Here is an 18,516-nt window from a genome sequence, read left to right as displayed (position 1 = left end):
CGGGGGGGGGACCCAGGAGTGCCCCAAGGCACCCAGGAGTGCAGGGGGGACCCAGGAGTGCAGGGGGGACCCAGGAGTTCGGGAGAGGGACCCAGGAGTTCAGGGGGAGATGGGGGGAAGGGGGACCCAGGAGTTCGGGGGGAGATGGGGGAAAGGGGGACCCAGGAGTTCGAGGGGGACCCAGGAGTTCGGGGGGGGGACCCAGGAGTGCCCCAAGGCACCCAGGAGTGCAGGGGGGACCCAGGAGTGCAGGGGGGACCCAGGAGTTCGGGAGAGGGACCCAGGAGTTCGGGAGAGGGACCCAGGAGTTCGGGAGAGGGACCCAGGAGTTCAGGGGGAGATGGGGGGAAGGGGGACCCAGGAGTTCGGGGGGAGATGGGGGGAAGGGGGACCCAGGAGTTCGAGGGGGACCCAGGAGTTCGGGGGGGGACCCAGGAGTGCCCCAAGGCACCCAGGAGTGCAGGGGGGACCCAGGAGTGCAGGGGGGACCCAGGAGTGCAGGGGGGACCCAGGAGTTCGGGAGAGGGACCCAGGAGTTCAGGGGGAGATGGGGGGAAGGGGGACCCAGGAGTTCGGGGGGAGATGGGGGAAAGGGGGACCCAGGAGTTCGAGGGGGACCCAGGAGTTCGGGGGGGGACCCAGGAGTGCCCCAAGGCACCCAGGAGTGCAGGGGGGACCCAGGAGTGCAGGGGGGACCCAGGAGTTCGGGAGAGGGACCCAGGAGTTCGGGAGAGGGACCCAGGAGTTCAGGGGGAGATGGGGGGAAGGGGGACCCAGGAGTTCGGGAGGGACCCAGGAGCTCGGGGCACCCAAACAGGGACCCAGGCATCCGAGAGGGACCCAGGCGTCCGAGAGAGGGGACACCCAGGAGTTCAGGAGGGACACAGGACTTTGGGGGGACCCAGGTGTCCGGGAGGGACCCAGGCGTGCGGGAAAAGCCCTAAAAAGGGACCCAGGCGTCCGGGAGAGCCCCCAAAAAAGGGACCCAGGCGTCTGGGAAAGGACCTAAAAAGGGACCCAGGCGTCCGGGAAAGGCCCTGAAAAGGGGACCCAGGCGTCCGGGGATGACCCAGGTGTCTGTGAGATGCCTCAAAAAGGGGACCCAGGCGTCCGGGAAAGGCCCTAAAACGGGACCCAGGCGTCCGGGAGGGACCAAACAAGGGACCCAGGCATCCGGGAAAAGCCCTAAAAAGGGACCCAGGCGTCCGGGAGCGACCAAACAAGGGACCCAGGCGTCCGGGAAAGGCCCTAAAAAGGGACCCAGGCGTCCAGGGATGACCCAGGTGTCTGTGAGATGCCTCAAAAGGGGGACCCAGGCGTCCGGGAAAGGCCCTAAAAAGGGACCCAGGCGTCCGGGAAAGGCCCTAAAAAGGGACCCAGGCATCCGGGAAAAGCCCTGAAAAGGGACCCAGGCATCCGGGAGGGACCAAACAAGGGACCCAGGCGTCCGGGAAAGGACCTAAAACGGGACCCAGGCGTCCGGGAGGGACCAAACAAGGGACCCAGGCATCCGGGAAAAGCCCTAAAAAGGGACCCAGGCGTCCGGGAGCGACCAAACAAGGGACCCAGGCGTCCGGGAAAGGCCCTAAAAAGGGACCCAGGCGTCCAGGGATGACCCAGGTGTCTGTGAGATGCCTCAAAAGGGGGACCCAGGCGTCCGGGAAAGGCCCTAAAAAGGGACCCAGGCGTCCGGGAGGGACCAAACAAGGGACCCAGGCGTCCGGGAAAGGACCTAAAAAGGGACCCAGGCGTCCGGGAAAGGACCTAAAAAGGGACCCAGGCGTCCGGGAGGGACCAAAGGAGGGACCCAGGCGTCCGGGAAAAGCCCTGAAAAGGGACCCAGGCGTCCGGGGATGACCCAGGTGTCTGTGAAATGCCTCAAAAAGGGGACCCAGGCGTCCGGGAAAGGCCCTAAAACGGGGACCCAGGCGTCCGGGAGGGAGCAAAGGAGGGACCCAGGCGTGCGGGAGGGACCCAGGCGTGCGGGGACCCCGGCGTCCGGCTCACCGAGCACGCGGATCTCGAGCGGGCCGCAGCGGTTCAGCTCCTCCATCCCCTCCACCTCGGTGAACGTCACGAAGTCCCCGGTCTCGAACCCGTGACGAGCGTCGTCCAGACACGTCACCTCCCCCGGGCAGCCCTAAAGAGGGACCCAGGCGTCCGGGGGGGACCCAGGCGTCCGGGGGGGACCCAGGCGTCCGGGGGGGACTCCTCTCCCAACCCCGGGGACCCAGGTGTCCGGGGAAGGGACCCAGGCGTCCGGGAGGGACCCACGTGTCCGGGAGGGACTCCTGCCCCAAACCTGGGGACCCAGGTGTCCGGGGAAGGGACCCAGGCGTCCGGGAGGGACCCAGGCGTCCGGGAGGGACTCCTCTCCCAACCCCAGGGACCCAGGAGTCCAGAGAGGGACCCGAAATAGCTGATATAGGGGACCCAAGTGTCCGGGAGAGGGGACCCAGGCGTCCGGGAGAGCCCCCAAAATAGCCCATATAGGGGACCCAGGTGTCCGGGAGGGACTCCTCCCCCAACCCCGGGGACCCAGGTGTCCGGGGAGGGACCCGAAATAGCCCATATAGGGGACCCAGGAATCCAGGGAAGGGACCCAGGCGTCCGGGAGAGCCCCCAAAATAGCCCATATAGGGGACCCAGGCGTCCGGGAGAGGGGACCCAGGCGTCCGGGAGGGAATCCTCCCCTAAACTCAGGGACCCAGGCGTCCGGGAGAGGGGACCCAGGCATCCGGGAGAGGGGACCCAGGCATCCGGGAGGGAGTCCTTCCTCAATCCCAGGGACCCAGGCGTCCGGGAGGGACTCCTCCCCCAACCCTGGGGACCCAGGAGTCCGGGGAGGGACCCAGAACAGCCCATATAGGGGACCCAGGCATCCGGGAGAGGGGACCCAGGCGTCCGGGAGAGGGGACCCAGGCGTCCGGGAGGGAATCCTCCCCCAATCTCAGGGACCCAGGTGTCTGGGGAAGGGACCCAGGTGTCCGGGAGAGCCCCCAAAATAGCCCATATAGGGGACCCAGGCGTCCGGGAGGGACTACTCCCCCAACCCCAGGGACCCAGGCGTCCGGGAGAGGGGACCCAGGTGTCCGGGAGTGGGGACCCAAAATAGCCCATATAGGGGACCCAGGTGTCCAGGGAAGGGACCCAGGCGTCCGGGAGAGGGGACCCAGGCGTCCGGGAGGAAGTCCTTCCCCAATCCCAGGGACCCAGGCGTCCAGGGAAGGGACCCAGGCGTCCGGGAAAGGGACCCAAAATAGCCCATATAGGGGACCCAGGCGTCCGGGGAAGGGACCCAGGTGTCCGGGAGAGGGACTCAAAATAGCCCATATAGGGGACCCAGGCGTCCGGGAGAGGGGACCCAGGTGTTCGGGAGTGGGGACCCAGGCGTCCGGGAGGGACCCAGGCGTCCGGGGGGGACTCCTCCCACAACCCCGGGGACCCAGGAGTCCGGGGAGGGACCCAAAATAGCCCATATAGGGGACCCAGGCGTCCGGGAGGGACCCAGGCATTCGGGAGGGAGTCCTTCCCCAATCCCAGGGACCCAGGCGTCCGGGAAAGCCCCCAAAACAGCCCATATAGGGGACCCAGGTGTCCAGCAAAGGGACCCAGGCGTCCGGGAGAGGGGACCCAGGCATCCGGGAGAGGGGACCCAGGCGTCTGGGAGGGACCCAAAACAGCCCATATAGGGGACCCAGGCGTCCGGGAGAGGGGACCCAAAATAGCCCATATAGGGGACCCAGGCATCCGGGAGAGGGGACCCAAAATAGCCCATATAGGGGACCCAGGCATCCGGGAGAGGGGACCCAAAATAGCCCATATAGGGGACCCAGGCGTCCGGGAGAGGGGACCCAGGTGTCCGGGAGTGGGGACCCAAAATAGCCCATATAGGGGACCCAGGTGTCCGGGAGAGGGGACCCAGGCATCCGGGAGGGCCTCCTCCCCCAACCCTGGGGACCCAGGAGTCCGGGAAAGGGACCCAGGCGTCCGGGAGAGCCCCCAAAATAGCCCATATAGGGGACCCAGGCGTCCGGGGAAGGACCCAGGCGTCCGGGGAAGGGACCCAGGCGTCCGGTACCTTGGTGACCATGGAGACCATGGCGCTGAGCGGCTGTTCCCCGTTGGTGTCGGTCACCACAAAATCGTCCCCAAAATCGCAGAAAAGCTGCCTAAAAACAGAGGGGGGAGGGGTCAGCCAGGGGACCCAGGCGTCCGGGAGCCACCCAAGGGACCCAGGCGTCCGGGGGAGGACCCAGGCGTCCGGGAGACCCCCAAAAAAGGGACCCAAGTGTCTGGGAAAGGACCCAAAGAGGGACCCAGGCGTCCGGGAGAGCCCCAGAAAGGGACCCAGGCGTCCGGGAGAGGACCCAAAAAGGGACCCAGGCGTCCAGGAGAGGGACCCAGGCGTCCGGGTGACCCCCAAAAAGGGACCCAGGTGTTCGGGTGACCCCCAAAAAAGGGACCCAGGTGTCCGGCAGATGACATAAATAGGGGACCCAGGTGTCCGGGAGATGTTGAGAAAAGGGACCCAGGCGTCCGGGAGAGGACCCAAAAAAGGACCCAGGCGTCCGGGAGACCCCCAAAAAGGGACCCAGGCGTCCAGGAAAAGACCCAAAAAGGGACCCAGGCATCCGGGTGACCCCCAAAAAAGGGACCCAGGCGTCCGGGAGAGCCCCAAAAAGGGGACCCAGGCGTCCGGGAAAGGACCCAAAAAGGGACCCAGGCGTTCGGGAGATGTTGAGAAAAGGGACCCAGGCGTCTGGGAAAAGACCCAAGAAGGGACCCAGGCGTCCGGGAGTTGACACAAATAGGGGACCCAGGCGTCCGGGGATGACCCAGGTGTGTGGGAAATGATGGAAAAAGGGGACCCAGGCGTCCAGGAGAGGACCCAAAGAGGGACCCAGGCGTCCGGGAGCCCCCCAAAAAAGGGACCCAGGCGTCCGGGAGCCCCCGAAAAGGGGACCCAGGTGTCCGGGAGACCCCCAAAAAAGGGACCCAGGCATCCGGGAGAACCCCAAAAAAGGGACCCAGGCATCCGGGAGAACGCCAAAAAGGGACCCAGGCGTCCGGGAGAACGCCAAAAAGGGACCCAGGCATCCGGGAGAACCCCAAAAAGGGACCCAGGCGTCCGGGAGACCCCCAGAAAAGGGACCCAGGCGTCCGGGAGAGGACCCAAAAAGGGACCCAGGTGTCTGGGAAAGGACCCAAAAAGGGACCCAGGCATCCGGGAGACCCCCAGAAAAGGGACCCAGGCATCCGGGAGACCCTCAAAAAAGGGACTCAGGCATCCGGGAGAACCCCAAAAAAGGGACCCAGGCATCCGGGAGAACCCCAAAAAGGGACCCAGGCATCCGGGAGAACCCCAAAAAGGGACCCAGGCGTCCGGGAGATGCTGAGAAAAGGGACCCAGGCGTCCGGGAGAGGACCCAAAAAGGGACCCAGGTGTCTGGGAAAGGACCCAAAAAGGGACCCAGGCATCCGGGAGACCCCCAAAAAAGGGACCCAGGCATCCGGGAGCCCCCCAAAAAAGGGACCCAGGCGTCCGGGCCCCACGCTCACCCGAAGAGCCCCCTGGTGTCGGCCACCACCAGCTTGATCCCGCGCTCGTGGCAGAAATCGCCCACCCAGAGCTGCTCCTCCAGCGGAGAGTTGGTCAGAACCACCACCTGCGGATGGACGGACACACGGACGTGGGGCTGGGGCGGACAGACGGACACGGGATGGATGGGGATGGATGGGGGATGCGGGGCCGGGGCGGACAGACGGACGCGGGATGGATGGGGATGGATGGGGGATGTGGGGCCGGGGCGGACAGACGGACACGGGATGGATGGGGATGGATGGGGGATGTGGGGCCGGGGCGGACAGACGGACACAGGATGGATGGGGATGGATGGGGGATGTGGGGCCGGGGTGGACAGACGGACGCGGGATGGATGGGGATGGATGGGGGATGTGGGGCTGGGGCGGACAGACGGACGCGGGATGGATGGGGATGGATGGGGGGTGTGGGGCCGGGGCGGACAGACGGACACAGGATGGATGGGGATGGATGGGGGATGTGGGGCCGAGGCGGACAGACGGACACGGGATGGATGGGGATGGATGGGGGATGTGGGGCCGGGGCGGACAGACGGACGCGGGATGGATGGGGATGGATGGGGGATGTGGGGCCGGGGCGGACAGACGGACGCGGGATGGATGGGGATGGATGGGGGATGTGGGGCTGGGGCGGACAGACGGACGCGAGATGGATGGGGATGGATGGGGGATGTGGGGCCGGGGCGGACAGACGGACGCGGGATGGATGGGGATGGATGGGGGATGTGGGGCCGGGGCGGACAGACGGACACGGGATGGACAGGGGGACGTGGGATGGATGGGGGATGTGGGGCAGGGGATGGACAGGCAGACGTGGGGCAGACAGGGGGACGTGGGACAGGGGGACGGACACACGGATGTGGGGCAGGGGGATGGATGGACAGGGGGACATGGGACATGGAGACGGACACACAGACGCAGGGCAGGGGGATGTGGGGGCAGGGACGGACAGACAGACATGGGGCAGGGGGATGGACAGGGGGATGTGGGACATGGGGATGGATGGACAGACGCAGGGGATGGACAGGGGGACATGGGGCAGGGGAACAGACACACGGACGTGAGGCAAGGGATGGACGGGGGGACATGGGACAGACAGGGGGATGGACACATGGATGTGGGGGATGGACAGACAGGGGGACGTGGGGCCGGACAGACGGATGTGGGGGATGGACAGACAGATGTGGGGCACGGGGACGGACAGAGGGATGTGGGATGGATGGGGGGGGATGTGGGGCCGGGGATGGACAGACAGATGTGGGGCAGGGGATGGACAGGGGGACATGGGACAGACAGGGGGACGGACACATGGATGTGGGGGATGGATGGACAGGGGGACGTGGGGCAGGGGGACGGACACACGGACATCGGGATATGGGGACATGGGGACATTATGGGGGAGATGGGGGTTCAGTGTTATTGGGGTTCAGTGTTATTGGGGTTCATTATATGGGGATTGATTATTATTGGGGGTTCAGTATTATTGAGGTTCGTTATATTGGGGGTTCATTATTATTGGGCTTCATTATATGGGGGCTCATTATTATGGGGCTTCATTATTATGGGGTGCAGTATTATTGGGGTTAATTATGTTGGGGGTTCATTATACTGAAGTTAATTATATTGGGGGTTCATTATATTGGGGGTTCATTATACTGAAGTCAATTATATTGGGAATTCATTATATTGGGGGTTCATTATACTGGCGGTTCATTATATTGGGGGTTCACTATATTGGAGGTTCATTATATTGGGGGTTCATTATACTCAAGTCAATTATATTGGGGGTTCATTATATTGGGGGTTCATTATATTGGGGGTCAATGGAATGGCTCAATGAACTGGGGGCTGAGCGGGTTGGACCAACCGCTCACCCCATGGGGGGACATGGGGGGATTTGGGGGCAGTTTTGGGGGTTCAGGTGGGATTTGGGGGTTCAGAGGCAGTTTAGGGGTTCAGGGGGGTTCAACATTTGGGGGTTAATTAATTGGGGGTTCATTATTTTGGGGGTCAATTAACTGGGGGTTCATTATATTGGGGGTCAATGGAATGGCTCAATGAACTGGGGGCTGAGCGGGTCGGACCAACCGCCCACCCCATGGGGGGGTTTGGGGAGAACCCGGATGGTTTTGGGGGTTCAGGGGGGATTTGGAGGTTCCGGGGGGGGTCAAGGGGGTTCAATATTATTCGGAGGTTCAGTATTATTTGGGTTAATTAATTGGGGGTTCATTATTTGGGGGTCAATTAACTGGGGGTTCATTATATTGGGGGTCAATGCAATGGCTCAATGAACTGGGGGCTGAGTGGGTTGGACCAACCGCTCACCCCATGGGGGGGTTTGGGGAGAACCCAGATGGTTTTGGGGGTTCAGGGGGGATTTAGGGGTTTGGAGAGGGTTCAGGGGGGTTCAATAATACTGGGGGGTTCAATATTTGGGGGTTAATTAATTGGGGGTTCATTATTTTAGGGGTTAATTAATTGGGGGTTCATTATATTGGAAGTCAATGGAATGGCTCAATGAACTGGGGGCTGAGCGGGTCGGACCATCCACTCACCCCATGGGGGGACATGGGGGGATTTGGGGGCAGTTTTGGGGGCTCAAGGGGGATTTGGGGGTTCAAGGGGGTCAGGGGGGGTTCAATATTATTGGGAGGTTCAGTATTATTGGGGTTAATTATTTTGGGGGTCAATTGGGGGTTCATTATATTGGAAGTCAATGGAATGGCTCAATGAACTGGGGGCTGAGCGGGTCGGACCATCCACTCACCCCATGGGGGGACATGGGGGGATTTGGGGGCAGTTTTGGGGGTTCAGGTGGGATTTAGGGGTTCAGGGGCAGTTTAGGGGTTCAGGGGGGTTCAACATTTGGGGGTTAATTAATTGGGGGTTCATTATTTTGGGGGTCAATTAACTGGGGGTTCATTATATTGGGGGTCAATGGAATGGCTCAATGAACTGGGGGCTGAGCGGGTCGGACCAACCGCCCACCCCATGGGGGGGTTTGGGGAGAACCCGGATGGTTTTGGGGGTTCAGGGGGGATTTGGGGGTTCCGGGAGGGGGTCGAGGGGGGTCAGGGGGGTTTGGGGGTGCGGGGGGTATTTTGTGGGTACCTGAAACGCCTCCAGGAATTGTGGGGTGAGGGGGTCGGTACAACTGGTCACCCCCCACGTACGTGTTGAGCTCGGCCACTCGGGGCAGCGTCGCCTCAGCCCGGTTGCGGCCGACGTCGCATTCGCGGAGGTAAAACTGGGGGAAAACACCAAAAAACGGGGGGTTTGGGGGGGACCCCAAACTTCTACACAACCCCCCCAACCCCCATTGAACCCCTTGGACCCCAAAACCCCCAGAAATCACCCCAAAATTCAACCAAATAGCCACACACCCCCCCCCCGGACACCCCAACTCCATTGGAGATAAAATGGGGGGAAACCATCAAAAAATGGGGGGGGACACCCCAAAATTTTCACCCCCCCCCCCATGAACCCCCAGAGTCTCATTGAACCCCCAAAGCAGCCCCTGAACCCCAAAACTCAACCAAACCCCCCCGGACACCCCAAAAAGACCCAAAATGCCCCAATATTAATATGGGAATCGTGGGGATAAAATGGGGGGAAAACTACCAAAAAATGGGGGGTGGGGGGACCCCGAAACCCCCAAACTGGTCGATTTATGCATCCAAGGAGGGGTTAATTAACCCCCAATGGCTTAATTAAGTTAATTAGGTTAATTAACTTACCTGGGAGGAAATATTGGATCATATGGGGGGAATCTGGGGTCACGTGGGGTCATGAACTTTACCCCCCCAGACACCCCAAGAACCCCCAGATCAGCCCCTTTATGGACCTTAATGCATCCAATGGGGGGTTAATCAAGCCCCAATGGCTTAATTAAGCTAATTAGGTTAATAAACTGATATGTGAGGAGACACTGGACCATATAGGGGGGGATTTTGGGGTCACGTGAGGTCATGAACTTGACCCCCCCAGACACCCCAATTCAGCCCCTTTATGGACCTTAATGCATCCAAGTTGGGGTTAGTTAACCCCCAATGGCTTAATTAAGTTAATTAGGTTAATTAACTTACCTGGGAGGAAATATTGGATCATATGGGGGGGATTTGGGGTCACGTGGGGTCATGAACTTGACCTCCCAAACACCCCAAGAACCCCCAGATTGGCCCCTTTATGGACCTTAATGCATCCAATGGGGGGTTAATCAACCCCCAATGGCTTAATTAAGTTAATTAGGTTAATTAACTTACCTGGAAGGAGATATTGGATCATATGGGGGGGATATGGGGTCACGTGGAGTCATGAACTTGACCCCCCAGACACCCCAATTCAGCCCCTTTATGGACCTTAATGCATCCAATGGGGGCTTAATCAACCCCCAATGCCTTAATTAACCTAATTAGATTAACAAAGAGACCTGGAAGGAGATATTGGATCATATGGGGGGAATTTGGGGTCACGTGAGGTCATGAACTTGACCCCCCAGACACCTCAATTCAGCCCCTTTATGGACCTTAATGCATCCAAGGGGGGCTTAATCAACCCCAAATGGCTTAATTAAGTTAATTAGGTTAATTAACTTACCTGGAAGGAGATATTGGATCATATGGGGGGGATCTGGGGTCACGTGGGGTCATGAACTTGACCCCCCCAGACACCCCAAAAACCCCCAAATCAGCCCCTTTATGCACCTTAATGCATCCAATGGGGGCTTAATCAACCCCCAATGGCTTAATTAAGCTAATTAGGTTAATAAACTGATATGTGAGGAGACACTGGACCATATAGGGGGGGATTTGGGGTCACGTGAGGTCATGAACTTGACCCCCCCAGACACCCCAATTCAGCCCCTTTATGGACCTTAATGCATCCAAGTTGGGGTTAGTTAACCCCCAATGGCTTAATTAAGTTAATTAGGTTAATTAACTTACCTAGAAGGAAATATTGGATCATATGGGGGGGATTTGGGGTCACGTGGGGTCATGAACTTGACCCCCCATACACCCCAAGAACCCCCAGATTGGCCCCTTTATGGACCTTAATGCATCCAATGGGGGGTTAATCAACCCCCAATGGCTTAATTAAGTTAATTAGGTTAATTAACTTACCTGGGAGGAAATATTGGATCATATGGGGGGGATCTGGGGTCACGTGGGGTCATGAACTTGACCCCCCCAGACACCCCAAGAACCCCCAGATCAGCCCCTTTATGGACCTTAATGCATCCAATGGGAGGTTAATTAACCCCAAATGGCTTAATTAAGTTAATTAGGTTAACGAACTGACCTGGGAGAAGATGCTGGACCATATGAGGGGGGATTTGGGGTCACGTTGGGTCATGAACTTGACCCCCCAGACACCCCAATTCAGCCCCTTTATGGACCTTAATGCATCCAATGGGGGCTTAATCAACCCCCAATGCCTTAATTAACCTAATTAGATTAACAAAGAGACCTGGAAGGAGATATTGGATCATATGGGGGGAATTTGGGGTCACGTGAGGTCATGAACTTGACCCCCCCAGACACCCCAATTCAGCCCCTTTATGGACCTTAATGCATCCAATGGGGGGTTAATCAACCCCCAATGGCTTAATTAAGTTAATTAGGTTAATTAACTTACCTGGAAGGAGATATTGGATCATATGGGGGGGATATGGGGTCACGTGGGGTCATGAACTTGACCCCCCAGACACCCCAATTCAGCCCCTTTATGGACCTTAATGCATCCAAGGGGGGCTTAATCAACCCCAAATGGCTTAATTAAGTTAATTAGGTTAATTAACTTACCTGGAAGGAGATATTGGATCATATGGGGGGGATTTGGGGTCACGTGGGGTCATGAACTTGACCCCCCAGACACCCCAAAAACCCCCAAATCAGCCCCTTTATGCACCTTAATGCATCCAATGGGGGCTTAATCAACCCCCAATGGCTTAATTAAGTTAATTAGGTTAATTAACTTACCTGGGAGGAAATATTGGATCATATGGGGGGGATTTGGGGTCACGTGGGGTCATGAACTTGACCCCCCAGACACCCCAAGAACCCCCAGATCGGCCCCTTTATGGACCTTAATGCATCCAATGGGGGGTTAATCAACCCCCAATGGCTTAATTAAGCTAATTAGGTTAATTAACTTACCTGGAAGGAGATATTGGATCATATAGGGGGGATATGGGGTCACGTGGAGTCATGAACTTGACCCCCCAGACACCCCAATTCAGCCCCTTTATGGACCTTAATGCATCCAATGGGGGCTTAATCAACCCCCAATGCCTTAATTAACCTAATTAGATTAACAAAGAGACCTGGAAGGAGATATTGGATCATATGGGGGGAATTTGGGGTCACGTGAGGTCATGAACTTGACCCCCCAGACACCCCAATTCAGCCCCTTTATGGACCTTAATGCATCCAATGGGGGCTTAATCAACCCCCAATGCCTTAATTAACCTAATTAGGTTAATTAACTTACCTGGGAGAACACATTGGACCATATGGGGGGGGATCTGGGCTCACGTAGGGTCATGAACTTGACCCCCCAGACACCCCAATTCAGCCCCTTTATGGACCTTAATGAATCCAATGGGGGCTTAATCAACCCCCAATGGCTTAATGAAGCTAATTAGGTTAATTAACTTACCTGGGAGAACACATTGGACCATATCGGGGGGGATCTGGGCTCACGTAGGGTCATGAACTTGACCCCCCAGACACCCCAAAAACCCCCAAATCAGCCCCTTTATGGACCTTAATGCATCCAAAGGGGGCTTAATCAACCCCCAATGGCTTAATTGAGCTAATTAGATTAATGAACTGACCTGGGAGAGATATTGGGTCATATGGGGAGGAATTTGAGGTCACGTGGGGTCATGAACTTGAACCCCCACACACCCCAATTCAGCTCCTTTATGGACCTTAATGCATCCAAGTTGGGGTTAGTTAACCCCCAATGGCTTAATTAAGTTAATTAGGTTAATTAACTTACCTGGGAGGAAATATTGGATCATATGGGGGGGATTTGGGGTCACGTGGGGTCATGAACTTGACCTCCCAAACACCCCAAGAACCCCCAGATTGGCCCCTTTATGGACCTTAATGCATCCAATGGGGGGTTAATCAACCCCCAATGGCTTAATTAAGTTAATTAGGTTAATTAACTTACCTGGGAGGAAATATTGGATCATATGGGGGGGATCTGGGGTCACGTGGGGTCATGAACTTGACCCCCCCAGACACCCCAAGAACCCCCAGATCAGCCCCTTTATGCACCTTAATGCATCCAATGGGGGCTTAATCAACCCCCAATGGCTTAATTAAGCTAATTAGGTTAATAAACTGATATGTGAGGAGACACTGGACCATATAGGTGGGGATTTGGGGTCACGTGCGGTCATGAACTTGACCCCCCAGACACCCCAAAAACCCCCAAATCAGCCCCTTTATGGACCTTAATGCATCCAAGTTGGGGTTAGTTAACCCCCAATGGCTTAATTAAGTTAATTAGGTTAATTAACTTACCTGGGAGGAAATATTGGATCATATGGGGGGGATCTGGGGTCACGTGGGGTCATGAACTTGACCCCCCATACACCCCAAGAACCCCCAGATCGGCCCCTTTATGCACCTTAATGCATCCAATGGGGGCTTCATCAACCTCCAATGGCTTAATTAGGGTAATTAGCTTAACGAACTGACCTGGGAGGAGAGGTCGGCCCAGCTGGCGGGGTGGGGGTCGTGCAAGGTCACGGCCTTGACCCCCCCCAGCACCAAGTTCTTGGCCACTTCCAGGCCCAGCCCCCGCAGCCCCGACACCAGCACGGCCGCCGTCTGCATGCGCCGCATGGCCTCGTGCCCCAAAACGTACCTGCGGGGGGCAGAATGGGGGTCCGGGGGGGTCCCCAACATCCTCAGGGGGTCCCCAAACCCCTGGGACCCCCCCAGGTTCATTGGGGTCCCCCCCAAGGTCAAGGGAACCCCCCAAAGTCCCGCTGGGTCCCCCCCAAGTTCAGCTGAAGCTGCTGTAGAGTCTCATGGTTCCTATTGGGGTTTAAGGGGGAAATGGGGGTCCCCAAAATCAATGGGGGGGTCCTAATATTAGAAGGGGGGTCCCCAACATCCTCAGGGGGTCTCCAAACCCCTGGGACCCCCCCAGGTTCATTGGGGTCCCCCCCAAGGTCAAGGGAACCCCCCAAAGTCCCACTGGGTCCCCCTCAAGTTCAGCTGAAGCTGCTGTAGAGTCTGGGGGTTCCCATTGGAGTTTGGGGGGGAAATGGGGGTCCCCAAAATCACTGGGGGGTTCCCAAACCTATGGGGGGGTCCCCAACATCCTCAGGGGGTCCCCAAACCCCTGGGACCCCCCCAGGTTCATTGGGGTCCCCCCAAGGTCAAGGGAACTCCCCCAAGTCCCACTGGGTCCCCCCCAAGTTCAGCTGAAGCTGCTGTGGAGTCTCATGGTTCCCATTGGGGTTTGGGGGGTGAATGGGGCTCGAGGGGGTCCCTAAAATCAATAGGGGGGTCCCCAATATCCTCAGGGGGTCCCCAAACCCCTGGGACCCCCCCAGGTTCATTGGGGTCCCCCCCAAGGTCAAGGGAACCCCCCAAGTCCCGCTGGGTCCCCCCCAAGTTCAGCTGAAGCTGCTGTAGAGTCTCATGGTTCCTATTGGGGTTTAAGGGGGAAATGGGGGTCCCCAAAATCAATGGGGGGGTCCTAATATTAGAAGGGGGGTCCCCAACATCCTCAGGGGGTCCCCAAACCCCTGGGACCCCCCCAGGTTCATTGGGGTCCCCCCCAAGGTCAAGGGAACCCCCCAAAGTCCCACTGGGTCCCCCTCAAGTTCAGCTGAAGCTGCTGTAGAGTCTGGGGGTTCCCATTGGAGTTTGGGGGGGAAATGGGGGTCCCCAAAATCACTGGGGGGTTCCCAAACCTATGGGGGGGTCCCCAACATCCTCAGGGGGTCCCCAAACCCCTGGGACCCCCCCAGGTTCATTGGGGTCCCCCCAAGGTCAAGGGAACTCCCCCAAGTCCCACTGGGTCCCCCCCAAGTTCAGCTGAAGCTTCTGTGGAGTCTCATGGTTCCCATTGGGGTTTGGGGGGTGAATGGGGCTCGAGGGGGTCCCTAAAATCAATGGGGGGGTCCCCAATATCCTCAGGGGGTCCCCAAACCCCTGGGACCCCCCAGGTTCATTGGGGTCCCCCCCAAGGTCAAGGGAACCCCCCAAATTCCCGCTGGGTCCCCCCCAAGTTCAGCTGAAGCTGCTGTAGAGTCTCATGGTTCCTATTGGGGTTTAAGGGGGAAATGGGGGTCCCCAAAATCAATGGGGGGGTCCTAATATTAGAAGGGGGGTCCCCAACATCCTCAGGGGGTCCCCAAACCCCTGGGACCCCCCCAGGTTCATTGGGGTCCCCCCCAAGGTCAAGGGAACCCCCCAAAGTCCCTCTGGGTCCCCCCCAAGTTCAGCTGAAGCTGCTGTAGAGTCTGGGGGTTCCCACTGGAGTTTGGGGGGGAAATGGGGGTCCCCAAAATCAATGGGGGGGTCCCTAAGTCTGTGAGGGGTCCCTAAATCCATGGGGAATCCCCCAAAATCGGAGAAGGGACCCAGGAGTCCGGGAGGAACCAATGTTGGGCGGAACCAAAGTTGTGGGTCTCGGGGGTGGGTGGGGAAGGGAAGTGACGTTGCACCGCGGAACAGAGGAGGACCGGAAATGCTGACACCGAGGCACAAAGGAGACCCGGAAGTGCGGGGATTTTGGGTCCCTAAAGTCCTTTTTTGGGACAAATTCGGGGGATTTTGGGGCAATTTGGGGTTCCCAGCACAAAATTTGGTGCATTTTGGGGTCCGTAAAGTCCTTTTTGGGGCAATTCTGGATTTGGGGTCCTTGTGGCTGCACAAGGAGGGGACCCAGGCGTCCGAGAAAGGGGATCTAGGAATGTGGAGGGACCCAGGAGTCCGGGAAAGGGACCCAGGCGTCCGGGTGGAAATGCAGATCAGGAGGGACCCAGGAGTTCGGGGGGGACCCAGGAGTCCAGGAAAAGGGACCCAGGCGTCCGGGGGGGTCTCAGGAATTCAAGAAGGGACCCAGGCGTCCGAGAAAAGGGACCCACTAATTTAGGAAGGACCCAGGCGTCCGGGAAAGGGACCCAGGCGTCCGGGTGGAAATGCAGATCAGGAGGGACCCAGGAGTTTGGGGGGGGACCCAGGCGTCCGGGAAAGGACCCAGGTGTGCAGAAGGGACCCAGGCGTCCGGGAAAAAGGACCCAGGAGTCCGGGAAAAGGGACCCAGGCGTCCGGGTGGGAACACAGGAGATCAGGAGGGACCCAGGCGTCCGGGAAAGGGACCCAAGAATTTGGGGGGGGTCCCAGGAATTCAAGAAGGGACCCAGGCGTCCGGGAAAAGGGACCCAGGCGTCCGGGTGGAAATACAGAGCAGGAGGGACCCAGGTGTCTGGGAGGACCCAGGAGTTCGGGGAGCGGGGTGGGGGGGACCCAGGCGTCCGGGAAAGGACCCAGGTGTGCAGAAGGGACCCAGGCGTCCGGGAGAAGGGACCCAGGCGTGCCCCGCTCACAGCTGCCGTGAGTAGAGCCCCTCGTCGATCTCGGCCTCCGAACCGTTCTTGGCCATCGCGGAGCCCTGCGGACAGACGGACATGTCACCGGGGACAGACGGACGGGGGACAGACAGGGGGATATGGGGACAATGGGGACAATGGGGGGACAATGGGGACAATGGGGGGGACAATGGGGATATGGGGACATGGGGCACATGGGGACAGACAGGGGGACATGGGGTCAATGGGGCTCACTGGGTGACACTGGGGGGGGTCAATGGGTGACAATGGGGGTCAATGGGTGACAATGGGGGTCAATGGGGGTCAATGGGTGACACTGGGTGCCATGGGGGGTCAATGGGTGACAATGGGGGTCAATGCATGACACTGGGGGTCACTGAGGGTCAATGGGTGACACTGGGGGTCAATGGGTGACACTGGGGCGTCAATGGGGGAGTCAATGGGTGCCATGGGGGGTCAATGGGGGAGTCAATGGGTGATACTGGGGGTCAATGGGGGGTCAATGGGTGACACTGGGGGGTCAATAGGTGACACTGGGGGGTCAATAGGTGACACTGGGGGGTCAATAGGGGGTCAATGGGTGCCATGGGGGGGGTCAATGGGTGACACTGGGTGCCATAGGGGGTCAATGTGGGGTCAATGCATGACACTGGGGGTCAATGGGGGGGTCAATGGGGGGGTCAATGGGTGACACTGGGTGCCATGGGGGGTCAATGGGTGACAATGGGGGTCAATGCATGACACTGGGGGTCACTGGGGGTCAATGGGTGACACTGGGGGTCAATGGGGGGGTCAATGGGTGCCATGGGGGGTCAATGGGGGGGTCAATGGGGGAGTCAATGGGTGATACTGGGGGTCAATGGGGGGTCAATGGGTGACACTGGGGGGTCAATAGGGGGTCAATGGGTGCCATGGGGGGGTCAATGGGTGACACTGGGTGCCATAGGGGGTCAATGTGGGGTCAATGCATGACACTGGGGGTCAATGGGGGGGTCAATGGGGGGGTCAATGGGTGACACTGGGTGCCATGGGGGGTCAATGGGTGACAATGGGGGTTAATGCATGACACTGGGGGTCACTGGGGGTCAATGGGTGACACTGGAGGTCAATGGGGGGGTCAATGGGGGTCAATGGGTGCCATGGGGGGGGAGGTCACTGGGGGGGTCACTGGGTGCCATGGGAGGGTCACTGGGGAGGTCAATGGGGTGACACTGGGTGCCATGGGGTGACACTGGAGGTCAATGGGGGGGTCAATGGGTGACCATTGGGTGCCATGGGGGGTCAATGGGTGACACTGGGGGTCAGTGGGGGTCACTGGGTGCCATGGGGGGGGCTACTGGGGGGGTCAATGGGTGCCATGGGGGGAGTCAGTGGGTGACACTGGGGGGGGTCAGTGGGGTGACACTGGGGGGGGTCAGTGGGGTGACACTGGAGGTCAATGGGGGGGTCAATGGGTGACACTGGGGGGTCAATGGGTGCCATAGGGGGGGGGGGGTGTCAATGGGGTGACACTGGGGGTCAATGGGGGGGTCAGTGGGTGCCATGAGGGGTCAATGGGGGGGCCAATGGGTGACACTGGGGGGTCACTGGGTGACACTGGGTGCCATGAGGGGTCAATGGGGTGACACTGGGGGTCAATGGGGGGGTCAATGGGTGCCATGGGGGGTCAATGGGGGGGCCAATGGGGGGGGATCAATGGGGGGGGATCAATGGGTGCTATGGGGGGTCGATGGGTGCCATGGGGGGTCAATGGGTGCCATGGGGGGTCAATGGGTGCCATGGGGGGGTCAATGGGGGGGGTCAATAGGTGACACTGAGGGGGTCAATGGGTGCCATGGGGGGGTCAATGGGTGCCATGGGGGGGTCAATGGGTGACACTGGGTGCCATGGGGGGTCAATGGGGGTTACTGGGGGGTCAATGGGGGTCACTCACGTTTGCGGGGGTGCTGCCGGGGGTGGGGGCGGGGTCGGGGGAGGGGCCCGTCGGCTGCGCTGACCCGGAGACGCGGCGCTTCTTGCACAGCGGGGAGCTGGACATCTGCACGGACAGACACACGGACCCTCAGGACACACCCGCACGGACACACGGACCCTCAGGACACACCGACACACCCGCACGGACACACGGACACAAGGACACACCCACATGGACACACGGACCCTCAGGACACACCGACACACCCGCACGGACACACGAACACACGGACCCTCAGGACACACCCACCCACCCGCACGGACACACGGACACACCCGCACGGACACACCCACGCACCCGCATGGACACACCCGCACGGACACACCCACGCACCCGCACGGACACACGGACC

The 18,516-nt window shown here is 59.4% G+C and overlaps 1 protein-coding gene across 1 annotated transcript in view; it reads right to left on the bottom strand.

Annotated features, from left to right (window-relative positions):
* The window catches only part of UBA1 (ubiquitin like modifier activating enzyme 1), a 64,208-nt gene that overhangs the window by 39,845 nt on the left and 5,847 nt on the right, over positions 1-18,516 (bottom strand). The window contains 8 exon segments of the mRNA XM_080361735.1: positions 2,008-2,140; positions 4,082-4,172; positions 5,563-5,669; positions 8,716-8,769; positions 8,771-8,851; positions 13,317-13,485; positions 16,187-16,251; positions 18,123-18,227. Coding sequence (XP_080217861.1) covers positions 2,008-2,140; positions 4,082-4,172; positions 5,563-5,669; positions 8,716-8,769; positions 8,771-8,851; positions 13,317-13,485; positions 16,187-16,251; positions 18,123-18,227 — 805 coding nt within the window.

Source organism: Nesoenas mayeri, assembly GCF_963082525.1.
Source record: "Nesoenas mayeri genome assembly, chromosome: 38".
Classification (NCBI taxonomy): Eukaryota; Metazoa; Chordata; class Aves; order Columbiformes; family Columbidae; genus Nesoenas; species Nesoenas mayeri.
This window is presented reverse-complemented; position numbering and strand designations above follow the sequence as displayed.